Raw genomic sequence first — 16,071 nt, forward strand, 5'->3', positions numbered from 1 at the left:
TTTTGTGGGTGGTCCCTTGTTTAGGTACGAAAAAACCCAGTCTTAAAGAACGGGGGGGGGGGCGAAGTCTCGTCTCGTTCCTTTTCTTTCCCGCTCCGCCTGTCTTGCATTGTCTGGAACCCAGTATTTATCTGCACTCTTTTCTTTTCTTTTCTTTTAACCTAATTTACTTCTTCTTGATCTGTACACTCTCTCTTTGTTTGTTGACTCTCCTCCTTTCTCCCCTTCTCTCCCTGCTTCCACTGCATTTCCAAATAAGTCCAATTCCGTCCTCCCCGTTCCTTTTTGTGTTTTATTCTTTCGCTCTAAGCTGGGTGTGTTTCTCTTCCTCTCCTCTCCAGAGAAATAAAACTTTGTAAACTCGTAGCGGTATGGAAGAGCCTTCAGCCCTAATGCACTTGATCCTCATTACCGATGCGAAGAGCGTGGCTTTCCATTGTCGGGAACTGTGCGCTGTCAACTGTGGCAGAGAATTAAACAAAGGCCAGCGACTCTGGCATGTGCATAAACGCACAACTGTTATAGGCTGAAACCAGGTTTCACATTTGTCTGTACTGTAGAATTCATAATGGCCCGAGATTTATGTAAAATCCTATAAGACATTTCAACTACATTGTTTCTATCTATCTATCCATCCATCCAACAAACCAACAAACAAACAAACCAACAAACCAACACACAAACCAACCAACAAACCAACAAACAAACAAACAAACCAACAAAACAACCAACCAACAAACCAACCAACAAAACAACCAACAAAACAACCAACCAACAAACCAACCAACAAAACAACCAACAAAACAACCAACCAACAAACCAACCAACAAAACAACCAACAAAACAACCAACCAACAAACCAACAAACCAACAAACAAACAAACAAACAAACCAACAAACAAACAAACAGACAAACCAACCAACAAACCGACAAACAAACCAACTGAAAACCCGACGAACAAACCGACAAACCAACAAACAAAACAACCAACAAACCAGAAAAACCAACCAACCAACAAAACAACCAACCAACCAACAAACCGACAAACAAACCAACAAACCAGAAAAACCAACCAACCAACAAACAAACAAACAAACCAACAAACAAACAAACCAACCAACCAACCAGCCAACAAACCAACAGACAAACAAACAAACAAACAAACAAACAAACCAACCAACCAACCAATCAATAAACAAACAAATCAAACAAACAAACAAAACAACAAACAAACAAACCAATCAACCAACAAACAAACAACCAAACCAACCAACAAACCAACAGCTGGGGGCTGCAACCTGTGGCTTCTGACTCCTATACTGCTTTTTAGTCTCTTTGTATTGGCTCACTGAAGTTGACCAAATGTAGCCGTGACATCATGTCACTGTCCTCTTAATTCAAGATCAGTGGTGCACTTCTTCGGTCGAGAAAGCAAATCTGTGTTATCATTACAGTACTTTGAACTCCACATACTGCACAACCCATCAAATATTTAGTAAATAGTTGAAATATTTTTAGCATCTTTTAGCTGGTTTGCTGCAGATTATTATGATTACCGAGGATTACTCTGCCATAACCGAGACGCTGCTAAAATCAAAATGAGTCTTAATTTATTCCCTTTTTTTTAAAAAAAAAAAAAAACCCAAACAAATTGATCTTTCTTTAAATATCTTCCTCTCCGAAGATTCTTCAGTTCACACATATATTAGGTCATAATTTTTAACTTCAGTTAGCCAGGTTAGCTTATGGGAAACCAAAGACTAAAATAAAACACATTTTAATCATTGGTGTTGTGTCTCAGTGAAAATGTTTCTGGTACAATTTTTTTATAATTTGGTCCAATGTTGTTATCAAATGTCCCAATTCAGTCCGTCTCCCATCCATGAATAGTAGCGTCTTTGACAGCTGTTTAAGACGCCGGGGGAGAGCTGGCAACTGTGACGGCTTCCTTCGCTTTAATCTTGGACTTTTCCATCTCCAGCTGGCCGGCTGGCCGACTCAAATTTCAGGGGCAATTTAAATATTTGAGTAAAAAAACGTGCAACGACTTGGAAATAAATCATTTTAAGTAATTACCAAAAATAATCATTCATGTTCTGGGGTTAAATATATAGATTTAACTCATACATACGGGTGTAAAATAGTAAATTTAAGACTTTTAGCGTTGAATGTATTTTACATTAAATCCCATTTGGAAAAAATGTTGACATATCAGCTGTAAAAAAAAAAAACAACAATCCTTGTAGGCTTAATCTCATGAGCCCATTAGTTTCATTAGTATCAGAGTCTACAAGAGACTAGTCAACTGGGGACCTTATTAAAATTTGACTTGAATCACAGCTCATCAACATTCGAGGAATGATAGCAGGCGCTCAGAGGAGTTTTGAATTTATAAACATCCAGCTTCCCTGGTGATCAGTGCCTCAGAAGCGGAGGGAAAAAAAGGGAACACCATCTGCTTCCCTTTTAACTGAATATCTCTACAATGTCAATCTGGCTGTTATCAGATTCCTCGCCGGTGCTTCGTCAGAGCCGGTGGTTACTTTTTGATTAGCGTACGCAACACCTGTGGACGTTTATGGACCGATTGAATCCCCAAGTTTGATCATTTGAGCGTCGATTTACGGAGGTTAAGAGCAGTTTCGTCGGTCCAAAGCGTGTCGTTCACATGAAAGCGCTGAGTTCAAACTGTGGTGAGTGCAGGATTTACGTCAGGGATTTGGTAGAAGATCACCATTACATTTTTACTCTCATCCCATTCCATCCCCTAACAGAAAGGAAGTGATGGGTAATTTGCATCTGTCAGGCTAATTCCCAACATGGGAATTCCATAAATCAGTCAAAATTAGAAGGAAGACTGTGAAGCAGGAAGCAGCTATTGTTATTGTCATTGAACATCCTTTTGAAATCAGCGAACCATGAGAAACAGATTCCCACACCGTTCGTTGTACTCACGACTTTTTAGGTACTTTTAAGACATACTAGCGCATGCTAGCATTGTTAGCGTTTGACACCCCGCTAACCCAGGGGTGTCAAACTCAAATTCACAGTGGGCCAAAACTTAATATTTATTGACAAATTGACTGTAAATGTCCATGTTTCCCCTTCTCTCCAGATCTGTAAAGTACAATTTTTTGTAAGTTTTACATAAACAACCAAAGGTTAATATTATAAGCACATGAGAAATTAAATTTGAAATAAAACACACATCGATGGTATTAATTTCTTATTATGTCTGTTTATGTGAAGCCTTTTCAGTTTCTTTTTTCCACAGACCAACAACAACAACAACAAAAAACGACCGTAAATGTATGTGCTATAATGTTTATATACGTGCTCATCCACCACTAATACTACAAATACTGCCAGTATACAGGGTCTATATACTGACGGGCCAACTCTAGTACACATTTGATATGATTTCACGGGCCAAATATAATTGCACTGTGGGCCAGATTTGGCCCCGGGCCTGAGTTTGACACATGTGCCTTAATAAGACTCTTTTGAAGAATGATTGACTTTTTTTTCCCCCTCTCTTCAGGTCATAGACTAGAGTGTGACCACGAGATAATCATTATAAATACGTGGCAGTGTAAACGGAGTAATTCTTATTGACCCCTTGTTTATGTGCCCACCCTCTGATCCCACCCCCTGATTCCCTCTTTACAGCTGAATGCTTGTTAAAGCAGACCAGTGAAGATGACTGGAACACAGTTGAAGGGGCCAACATCGAGAAGTCGGGTCAAATGGTGGACTTTAATGGGAGCGGGAGTCCTATATCTACTGCAGCTATCAACCTGCCTCGGCCAAGACACAGAAGGTAAAGCCTGCCTCTCTCTCTCTCTCTCTCTCTCTCTCGCTCTCTCTCGCTCTCTCTCCCTTTATATCCAACACCATCCTCCTCCCTTTATCTCCACATCATTCTCTCGTGCCATTTCTTTTTGGCTCCATAGATTTTCTTCGTCTTATAAATCTGTAGAGAATCAAGCCAGCTCAGTGAGAACTTTATAAAAATTGGCCGGTTTATGACTGCGGGCTTATTGCAGGTAATAGCGGTGGTAGTGTCTCAACATTTTCCTGATTGATTATTGATCTTCTTTTCGAATGACACAACACAATTTGTCAAAGTGTACACCGAGGTTTTCTCTATTTTCCCTTCCATTACACTTTGCTGTTGTTTTCACAGTTTTATTCAGACACTGAATGGCTGCAGGTTATCAATGCCACGGGAAGGCATAGTGCAGTGATTTTCAACCTGGGGATCACGATCCCCACATGGCGTCACATGAAATGTCCGGTAATTGATTTTAAAAAAATGACCGATACAAAAATCTCTGTCAACTAATCATTATTCTTTTTTGAAATGATGATTTAAAATCTCAAACAACTCTATTACACTTTCACGAGTATACATCGAGTTCAAACAAAATACTGCATATAAAAATGTCTGAGCTGGCGCATCTTGATTGACGGCTGCGATTACATGACTGCAGAAGTGACAGCTACTGAAATGTCTCTAGAGACGGCAGAAGTTTTTTGATGTCAAAATGAGGTCACAAGCCAAACAAAGGTTGGGAACCACTGGCAGAGTTTGTCTTGTGTCGCTTCTTAGTGACATCAAACCTGTGGTGCGTAAATCTATTCATGTCCGGACACACTCTTTACAAAGTTTTTTCCTCTCTCCCAGTCTTAATTCAGTCATTTTCATTATCAATGTCATTGTTTCCCAAAGACTGGGTCGCGACCCTAAGGTGGGTCGCAAGAGATCTTTTTTTTGGGGTCATCTCGCATCATGTTTTCCAGGAGTTTACGAATAATGTCTATTGACTTGGGTCGTGAAGGTTTGTGAATTTTAAAGTATGGGTCCCCTGAAAAAAAGTTTGGGAAACACTGATCTACGCGCCCAAGATTTACGCTAGTTGTTCTTCCTGATTCGTCTCGAGTCACGTTGGCTCGATTTTATCAATGCATTGCCTGGCATGATCTAAATTCTCCATTAATCTCATGTTGTGTCATATATTGCAAGCATGGTGACTGAAAACTAAATAGACTAAACCTATTTGGGTATTAAGTATTAATACATTTTTTTGCCGATATCCGATATATCAATATTGTCCAAACACTTAATTTCTCATTCCGATATCATCCGATACTGATGTAGCGGGGCAGTAGTGGAAGTTGAGTGTTTATCCTGATCACTAAGGTGATTGGTTAAAACAGTGTTTCTTGATTATTCTCTGCCCCCTAGAGGACAGAATAAAAATACTATTGAGCGCCTAGTATTGGAAGTATTTATTTATTTATTTATTGGTACAAACCATTGTAAGAGTTGCTGGCATCAGCATTCTGCATACACTCATCTGATTATCAATGTACAATATATATAAATTAAATAAGCTACAATTAGCGCTCGGGCTTATTGTATATATAGAGGCTCTTTACTGTAATAGCTGTGTGGTGCCTCAAAGTTCTCCTGTTTGACTATTGATATTCTTCTCTAATGACACAACACAGTATGTCAATGTGTACCCAGTGTTTTTTTTATCCTTTTTTCCCCTTCCTCCACACTCTCTTGCTATCTTTTCAACTCTATTTAGTATTCCGCTTGTCAGACACTGAACTGCCGCAAGTTGCTAATGCTACCAAGATGCATAGTGTCTCTTATTTATAGGCACATTAGCGCCTTGACTACAGCAATACATTCAGTGCTGTCCACTTCCCTTGGCCCACACTGAACTATGGCTGTATTAGCATGAGATTTGGTGCAGACATCCATTTGAAACGGTTCTCTGGCAAATCTGATGATACCTTCCCAAAGCAACACTTTAAAGAGTTAGCTTTTTGGCTAGCTCATTTTAAACATTTTTCTAGAAGTACTACAGCTTAATAGCTAGCTCAACCTTTTGCCTGATATTACCACATATTTAAACACAAAGAAGGAAAATACAAACAGATATATTGATCATAGTTGATATATAATTTATTATATAGTAAAGTTGAAGGTCCTGGGTGGAGCTGGAACTAATTCTAGCCTATGATAGGCTTACATACATGTGTTTAATTGGTCAGTTTTTGGATTTTGTTCATGTTGTGACCTGTCATTTTGTTAGCACTATGTCAACATAAAAATACCATTAGTAGTTTTGTCATTAAAAAATATATATATATGTCTGCATACGTAATTGATTTGAGAAGAAAACTATTTCAGAGCTAGCATAATGTGCCCTGTTAACACGGTAAGAGGAAAATGAAGTCACCAAAGAGGGAAAAACACCGTATCACTCTCATGACTTTTGCTCAATTTGTCCCATAGTTAATATCCTTTTCAGGTGGTGGTGTTTGAGATTTATCAGTTTGCCATTTAGCTGATGGCATCTCTATCCAAAAGTGAATGTGTGTGAGTGTGTGAGTGCGTCTGTGCCGGAGACCGACAGCGACAGTGTGCACACATGAAATGTGGCTTATTAGCGGAGTCATTGTCAAATAAGTTGTACAATCCTAGACATCCCACTGCTTTCAGATCTTTTTAAGACCATCTGTCTTCTCCTTTGTCCTCGTCACCCTGTCCACCTTCATTCAATCACATCTATACACCTGCGTTTCCTAAACTGCTGGCAGGGTGTCAACACCAGGATAGCAGCCGTTGTTCTGGTGCCTCTGCCCGTACTAGAATAGTATGTTTTAATAAGCCCGGCGCTCCAGTTGACAGACGATACTCCGGTTTCCTCATGACACGAGTGCTAGCGTGTTTTTAATGAGCTCAAGTCCCAGAAAGAGCAGTTGAATTCGGCGGTTCGGACCCCCACCTGACATATAAGCTCTAGTACAGTACGGTTTAATAAGCTCACGTACCAAAGTAAGAGACTTATATTTATTCACTTTTGGTGTCCCAAGTGACAAAAGTTCCAGTGTTTTTTTTTTTTTAATGAGTCGCGATTATACAGCTAGGGAGCGAAAACTAAGTCACCTTGGCCTTTAACCGATTTAATAGCAACTTCAAATGCATTTATTTTTGGCCCCACAGGCAGTTGTTGTGATGTGATATGACACCTCTCAACTGCGTCAAGGCTCAGATGTGTCTTAAAATAACGTTGCATATGATGCTAATTTTTGACACACTTTTCAACGGGAATTTGTCAAGTGCGGAACAACCTACAGTATGAGTCTCTATGGATTGGGAGTCAGTTCTTAGATTCATGCTATGAACGGTAAGTTACAGCTACACATCACAGAACTATACTGTTTGTCTGATAGAGCACCACCTTGTGGAGGCAGGGGCGTCAAAGTCAATCATGAAAGGGGCCGAAATTTATCATTTAAAATGAAATTCTGATTGGTGGGCTTAGCGGGGTTATCATTTATTGAACAGTTTATTGCAAAAATTGTCTTTTTGGTAAACAAATAAATAAGTATATGAAAATGAGCAAAACTAGCAGACATTATGGAAGATTTGTGTTTTTGGTAAACAAATAAATAAGTATATAAACGCTTGATTGGAATCAGAACCCGAGCCGTGCACAGGATCACCGCGTTTTACCCATCCAGAAACCATAAGTGTAGATAAATATTTGAAGACAACCGTACTGTGCACATAATACAGTCTGGTGGGCCACATAAAATGACTTGAGGGGCCACATTCAGCCTGCGGGCCTTGAGTTTGACTTATGTCTTCTATAGTGATGAGACACTGGTGAATTCCTTTATTTGTCTCTGGTTAGAAGTTTATTTGACCCTAGGTGTGTATATATGTGTCTGTGTGGGTGGGTGGTTCCTCTAAGGTTTGTTTTAATTACATTACTTAACTTCATCCTAAGATGCACACAACCAAAACCATAAAAAGTTGACATTTTTTAGTGCAACTTTCCTTATCACCCTGTCTTCTTGCTCTCCAATAATTTTACTACAACCAGAGTTTCGGCAGATGCGGACCAGTTTTTTTTCTCTCTCTCTCTCTCTTATAAAGATTATATTCCTCTACTCTTCGTGGCTTTCTCACACCTGCCTGCCTTCTCGGTGGTACAGTAGAAGAAGTAAATGTCAGTGTGAGTGTGGCACTTTTCCAAAGCAATTCTGAGGTGTCACTTTGAATGACATCACACTCACAGCTCTATTCAGCGCTCGCTGTTAAAAAGGCAGCCTGCGGATCGGGAGTGAGAACGAGTTGTCTTCTAACAGCTACATTGGCGGTTGGATCCTCTGCCGGTGATCAGGCATCTTATAATAATTAAATAATCACACATTGAAGCCATTTTTAATCAATTCTATTACATTAAAATAGTGTTGCTGAATGGCTTTATATACGTGCACGTAGCAGTGAGATCTGGTTGCCTCCTTAAACACCTGGATAAATGAGTCCAATGTTTTTATTGGATCTGAATCCTTTGAATCTTTTGAATCCTCACCAGTGCCGCTTAGTGTTGACGGCATGGAAACACAGGGGACAAATAGATAATTCAGATGTTTATGACTTTTGCTCCCGTAAAAACATCCAACAGTCGGTATAACTAGGGATGGCTCAATCCGATACTCGGATCGGTATCGGTCCAATAATTTCAAAATTACAGGATTGGAGATCAAAAAAACTACAGCGCATCTGATCCGATACCTAAGCCCAAATGCTCATCGTAACGTGAACAGGGCCTCAGCAACAGCAGCCCATGGCATCCCGGAGGAGAAAAGAAGGTATCGGCTTGATATCTGTATCCGCCGTCCAACTCTACAACTGAATCAGAGACGTGAAATAGATGAAGGGATCGTATTGAAGCCAGACTTATTGTTGCCCATCAGTTAGAGATCAAGGTCTAATTATATTCTAAATATCTCATATACATGCAAAACTCCAAAACACTTTTCTCCGCTTTTCTCATCGTTCCCGAAAAAATCCCAGAGAGCTCCAATTAGAATTGTCGATATCACTGTTCCTGTCTTGTCCTTGATGTTTCATCTTCCTCGTTTTTTTCTTTTTCTTCTCTCTGCCTTATTCTAAGTATTACCATTTTCCCTTTGTCTCTGTATCCACATTGGCTTCATCTCATCAGCTCCTTCTCACCTTTTAATACCCTGGAGTATACATTCGGAAATACATTAGTAATTCTATGGATTGGTGTTACTTCAGCTCTCTCTCTCTCTCTCTCTCGGTCTCTCGTTTTTCCTCTCCCTCCGCCACTGCGGCTTCACCAATCTTATAATTACTGCTTTTCTTGACTTTCTCGCCTGCCTCCATCTCCCCGCCAACTCTATGTCCTCAGGCGTGCACACTCGCATAAAAGCACATGCGTGTCTTCCCCCGCGCTGAGGACATTTACAGATGAAGATCACTCCCTAGTCTTGACAGCCTCACCTAACCGACGCCTGAACATCACCGCCCATAAAAGCTCCAAAATTCCTCTCCTGTCTGCTGTATTTCTACCGCGCATGTAGAGGCCGGGGGGAGGGAGTGGGGTCCAAAAAATATACACGATGTAAATAGACTAAAGTTCGGCATCCGCTGTTTTTGCAGTTGTAAAGTTAAGAGGCTGTCCGATCGCACGCTTTCTTCGTCCCTCTGACTGTCAAGCTTGTGCCGTATAAATGCTAAAGTAAGGGCACACTCGCCATGTCGTCGCCTCAGCTAAAGCAGCTTAGCTTCAGCTCAATAAAGCTATCACTTTAGAGCAGACATTCTGCCCTTTGGGGCAAACATGTATTCGACCTATGTAGCACTTAGCATCTGAGTTTCTGCTTATAAATCTCCGTATAAATCGGGCATGGGCAAACTAAGGCTCGGGGGCCGGATGCGGCCCGTTCATCTTTGTAATCCGGCCGGCCAAACTTGTCCAAATGATATAATTGGTTTGTATTGTGATTATACTTCTGCCTCTTCACTGCAGTGTCCACATTTTCCCTATAGATGGCGTAGAAAATGATAAAAGCATTTTAGCGTTTTAGCCTTTATACGTGACTTTTACATGTCATTTATCCTAGTTTACGCCAACGCTTCGTTTCTCTGCTCCTGACCCGGCTCCTCTGTTCAATTTTAGGACAATTGTCCTAATTGACCACCAGTCAAAAAGTTAGACCTGAGTTAGAACAGCGGTCTTGTTACTGCCAGTATTGTCCGTGTTCCAGCACACAGGAGGGGCAAACAGACCTGACACACAGAGGCTGAGATAGAGAGAAACGGACAAAGTCAGAATAATAAGCCGGCGCGGTGACAAAGTGGTTGTTCCCACATCAGCGACCCTGACAGTGTGTTCATATATAGTATGTGCATCTGTGTGTGTGTGTGTGTGTTTGTTTGTGATCCCCCACCCGCCCCCCTGTAAACTGGTCGACACTACTTTTACTCCAGGGATACATCAATCTTACACAAGGTCAGGGTGTTGTTCTACTCTTCTGTCCTCTCTCTGTCCTCTCCACTCCCCTTCTGCCCTCTCTTCTTCTCTCCTCTCCTTTTTTACTCCTTTCCTTTCCTCTCTACTCTCCTCCTCTCCCTCCTTCTCCTATTCCTTTTCACTCTTCTAATTTCATCCCCCCTCTAGTTCCCTTCTCCCTACTCCTTTCATGTCGTCCCCTTTTCTCCTTCTATCCTCTCCTCTCCTTTCCTCTCTGTTTCACTCCTTCTCAACACCCCTCATACTTCTTTCCTGCCCTCTCTTCTGTTTTGCTCTCCTTTCTTCTCCTCGGCCTGTAATCCTCCTCGATCTTCTAATTTCCTCTCCTCTCCTTTTCACTCTTCAATCCTCCTCTCTTTTCCTCTTCACTCTCCCATCTCCTTTCTATCATTTTCCTCTCATCCCATACACTCTCCTCTCCTCTCCTTTCTTCTCCTCACCTCTTCTCTCCTCATCTCTCCTCCCTTTTTGTCTCCTCTGTTCACCTTTCTTCTCCTTTACTGTTGTGTCCTCATCCCCCTCTCCACTTCTTCCCTCCTTCCCTTTGCCTTTTCTTTCCTTTTTCCCCCTTTCGTTCATTTCCTTTCCTTCCCCTCCCTTCCCTTTCCTTTACTTTCATCCCCTTTCCTCTCCTCTCTTTACTGTTGTGTCCTGCCCTTTCCTTTCCTTTCATCCCCTTTCCTCTCCTCTCCTCTCTTTACTGTTGTGTCCTCACCCCCACCTCTTTTTCTCTCCTTCCTTTTCCTTCTGTTTCCTTTCCTTACCTTTTTTTCTTTCCTTCACTTCCCCTTTCTTCCCTTTCCTTCCATTGTCTTTCCTTCCCTTACCGCCCCCTCCTTTCCTTCCCTTCCTTTCCTTTCCTTTCCCTTTCCTTCCCTTCCCTTCCTTTCCTTTCCTTTCCTTTCCTCTCCTCTCCTCTCTTTACTGTTGTGTCCTCACCCCCACCTCTTTTTCTCTCCTTCCTTTTCCTTCTGTTTCCTTTCCTTCCCTTTTTTTTCTTTCCTTCACTTCCCCTTTCTTCCCTTTCCTTCCATTGTCTTTCCTGCCCTTACTGCCCCTCTCCTGTCCTTTCCTTTCCTTTCCTCTTCTCTCCTTTCCTTTCCTTTCCTCTTCTCTCCTTTCCTTTCCTTTCCTCTCCTCTCCTCTCCTCTCCTCCCCCCCCCTCTCCTCCCGTACCCTGTCCACTTATCTTCCCTTCAGTTCTGCTCTCCCTCTAAACTCTCCCTTCTCCTTGGTACTGTTCATTCTTTTTACTCTTGTTTTATACCGTTTGTGCTTCACGGATGAATAGATCAGGAGTGGGTAAAAGATGGATGAGGAGTTGAATGAATGATGGATGAGAGGCCAGGCAGATGTATGAGGAAAGATGTGGAGAAATCGGACCCCAGGGAAGGGTGTGGTGCGGGCGTTTGCTGATGAAAGCTTTAAAAGGACATGACACACGAAGATTTCTAAGAAAACACTGCGTTTTCCTTAAACCACCAAGGTTAGAGGAAAGGAAGAAAGAGTTCGAGTATGAATGGTTCCATTTATTTAACTCAGTGTTTTATTATGGGCTTTTAACAAGTTATTAACGATAAATTAAAAGAACGAAATGTTTTTATTGTAGTTCTAAAAAACAAACAGAAAAACCTGCGTCATTTCAAGGAGATTCTTTTCAGAATTGTTTTTGTTTAGAAAAAATACTCAAATATTATAAAATATGTTCTTTATATATGTTTCATTTTATATATTTTTATATATATATTGTTATATTTTGATGGAAATGGTATTCAAATCTGTGAAACATTCCCAAGATAGTGTCATCTTTTTCATCAAAAATTTTTTTGTAACTCGATATAAGTTAGACTGACATGTACTTACAGTTACCTTGTGTGTAATGTCTATATATATTGTAATACTTCATTCTTCTATCAAGACATTTGTTGCACGTTATCACTGATAATATGCACAGTCATTATTACTGTTAGTGACGGTCAGATATAAAGGTCCTACAAGTCATGTCTGTCCTTCTGAAGTTTACGATAGTACCTGAACGCACCTTGTGTTACAGCTGAACTTAAACCAAATAGTGACGTTATGTGATACGAGACAAATTGAACTTTTCTGAATTCAGACTACACATCCCATCTTTACCCAGACTCGCTTATTGCAGCTCTGGCAGTAGTCTTTTGGTCTACTACCATCTGACTTCTGACTTCTTTTCCTAAAACGAAATAAAAAGTTTGAAAGGAACTTGATCTCAGTCCTCAGAGACAGGCGATCTGATCAGAAATTTACGCAAATGTGTGGACGGTTTCTATCGAGTGATTCCGATCCCTTTCAGGGTTTTCCACTGTGTACTGTATATACTGTACATATAAATATATTGTTTCAAATTTGGAAACCGTTGTTGCCGTTGAAGTTAGGTGAAAGCCCGATTACAATGTACCGCGTTTTAATCACAGCCCGGTACATTGTAAATGACTCTGTGATCTGATCTTTCAGTGCATGCTTCACCACTGGGATGAAAAAGATAACGCAGAAGGCACCAGACGAAAGGGTGTTGATTAGGTACTGAAGGCAATTGATCTCATTTCTGCCTTTATTCTGTTACCTTTCCGCTCGAACTGCTCAGTCATTATGTATTTCTCGCAGGTTGCTGGAGTAATCAGATTCACTCCACGTCGCCACTCTAAAGGCTTGGAGTAGGCGGTAGACAGGAGGGAAGGACGATACTGTAAATTAACAAGGTTTTTATACGTAATGTTTTTACCCTTAAAGCGTCAGAGCGTATTGCGCAATGGCGTTTTGTCAATCCAAACTACTATCGTCTAAATCTTACCAACACGTGCAGAGTAAATATTCTAAAAGATCCTGCAGATTCATGAAGGAACCTGACTTCCCTGTTACTGAGGCATATCACCACAAGGCGATAATCACTGCTTTATATTTTTCCGACTTAATTATTAACAGGCCTTAATAATATCTTGCACAGCTGTGATCTCTCATCTCGTCTCGCCTACACTCTCCCTTGGTCTGAGCAGCTTCTGAGAACTCTTGTGGGAGGTTGTCTTTGTCCTTTGGTCAAGTCTAGCTTCAGCTCTGCTTCTCTTCATAATACATGTTGGTGGTAATGAGGAGCTCCAGGAGAGATTCTTCTGCTGCCCAACTACCTCTCACTCATGATCAAAAGCTCCCTCTCTGCACCACAGACAGTTAAGTCAGAGTGCCACTGCCTAATGGTTTGCCCGAATTTCTCCAGGGTCAACTAAACCCAAAGTTTTCTCTGTGGCTTCAAAAATAACTTTTTTCCAAATATGATTTTTACTTCAGGTTGTGTCTTAGCCTGATGGTTGCTGTTTCACTTAGGGAATACCACAAGAAGCCACGCTCTGTCGATCTCCTTAGAAGGTTAGGGCTGAGGTTAGTAGCCATGACAGCCTTGTGGTCATTGCTCGGAACAATAGCTTTTTCAAAAACAGCACAGTTAACTGTGCTTGTGCAGTCTGCTTTCCTTAGTGGCAGATGAACAATTACCCTGATGAGATCAAATTATCTACCTATCCATCCATCCATCCATCCATCCCTCCATCCATCCATCCATCCATCTTTCCCTCCATCTATCCATCTATCCATCTATCCATCCATCCATCTACCCATCTATCTATCTATCTATCTATCCATCCATCTATCAATCTATCTATCTATCCATCCATCTATCCATCCATCTATCCATCCATCTATCCGTCCATCCGTCCCTCCATCCCTCCATCCATTCATCCATCCATCCATCCATCTATCAATCTATCTATCTATCCATCCATCTATCAATCTATCTATCTATCCATCCATCCATCCCTCCATCCATCCATCCATCCATCAATCCATCCATCCATCCATCCATCAATCCATCCATCCATCCATCCATCCGTCTATCCATCTATCTATCTATCTATCTATCTATCCATCCATCCATCCCTCCATCCATCCATCCATCCATCTTATACTCAAATAACAAGAAATAAAAGTCCAACTTTTTTTGAAATATTGTCCTAAATAGTTAGGATTACTGATAGTTATTTAAGTCCCAGTTCTGATTTTGTCTTTTTTAAATTATTATTATTCATATTATAACAAAATTCAGGTTCAGAGTTATTCAAGACACTGCTGGGTTTTTATTAAATTAGTATTTATTCTAATGGAATAGGGCTTTAAGAATATTATTGCTACATTGAAAATGTGAAATTGAAAATGTGGGTAATGAAAAGTTATTCTGTTTTTATTTCTGTATATATATCTGTGAACTTTGAAAGACCCCTCCGTCACCCCCCATTTTTCTTTCATGCCAGTTAAAGAAAGGCAGTCTGATTGGGGAAAAAAACATATCGCAAATATACAGATGTATGTTTCGAGAGATTCATTTGAACTGAACAATGCAAAGCATAGACTTGCATCACACTGTGTCTCCTTTTCACACACCCGCAACCTTGAATCGTCGTCCAGCTGCCCATGCTGACTCGCCTGTCTGTGCCTGCATTTTTAATGAGAACCTGAGCATGTGTGAGTGTGCCGTTGTGGCCGCGTGTGTTCGGGCCTGATCGGGTCAAATGGTGTGAATGTGCACATGGGCTTGGGATGTGAAACCTGTGCCGTGTGCATGTGTGTTTGTCATGGTGACAGTTGCTAAGCGCTGTGTCTGTGTGTCTTAATAGCTAAAACATTTGCTATTAAGCCCTTCGGGTTTACTGTAAGTGTCTGCAGCCACAATCACTTTTTTTCTCATTTATTCTTTTATTTTTAAGAATATAGCATTATTTAACCACCACCGTTGGCAAACTCTGTACACGAACAGTGCCTGCCAAATGTATATAGAAGAGAATTGAACAGCAAATAAAGGGGCTATTGATTAAAAGACGTCAGGTTTAAATAAAGAAGCACTGGGCAGAGGATTCATCTGTGAATGACTGGCCCTCTCTCACTGACCTACTGTGATATCCTCTGCTTTGCTGAGCCTACTCAGATGTTCTGCCTTTTGCTCCTACACTGCTTCAGGCCTCATCTCACTCATTATTCACTCCCTCTCAAGCTTTTTTTTAAAAAAATTTTTATCACAAGTTTGTGCCTCGCATAAGAGAGAGACAAGTGTTTATCAAACACATGAAACTTCGGAATGAGAGTACACACTTGAGAGATAACTCTGTCAGTAAACAAAGAAGGACAAACAGGGGCAGTGTATTTATATATATATATATATTAATAAATAGTGAGCTGATTGACTCGTTTTTGCTCCGGCGAAAACAAGTTGCCGTGAAGACGTCTGTCAAGTTCCATTCAATATATTCAAAGCTCCATTTAATTTGTTTGGGGTTTATTCATTATATTTGGGGATCCTTCAATATATTCAAAGCTTCATTCAATATATTTGGGGATCCTTCAATATATTCAAAGTTCCATTTAATATATTCAGTGTTCATTCAATATATTATAAGTTTCATTCAATATATTCAAAGGTTCATTTCATATATTCAAGGAGTTATTCACTGATGACATGCCAGATACATATATACATATATATACATATACATATATACACATATTTAACATATGTAATATAGATGAATACATATATGTATATGTATATATGGAATATATACAGTATAAATATACTATATATAGAGAGAGAGAGAGAGAGAGAAAGAGAGAGAGGTATTCAAG

At 40.5% G+C, this 16,071-nt stretch overlaps 1 protein-coding gene across 1 annotated transcript in view; it reads left to right on the plus strand.

Moving 5' to 3' along the window:
- The window catches only part of LOC103381419 (protocadherin-15-like), a 135,439-nt gene that overhangs the window by 18,519 nt on the left and 100,849 nt on the right, over nt 1-16,071 (plus strand). The window contains 1 exon segment of the mRNA XM_025057291.1: nt 3,671-3,821. Within this exon segment, the coding sequence (XP_024913059.1) occupies nt 3,701-3,821 (121 nt within the window). The 5' untranslated portion in view covers nt 3,671-3,700.

The sequence above is a fragment of the Cynoglossus semilaevis genome, chromosome 8, assembly GCF_000523025.1.
Source record: "Cynoglossus semilaevis isolate Cse_v1.0 chromosome 8, Cse_v1.0, whole genome shotgun sequence".
Taxonomy (NCBI): Eukaryota; Metazoa; Chordata; class Actinopteri; order Pleuronectiformes; family Cynoglossidae; genus Cynoglossus; species Cynoglossus semilaevis.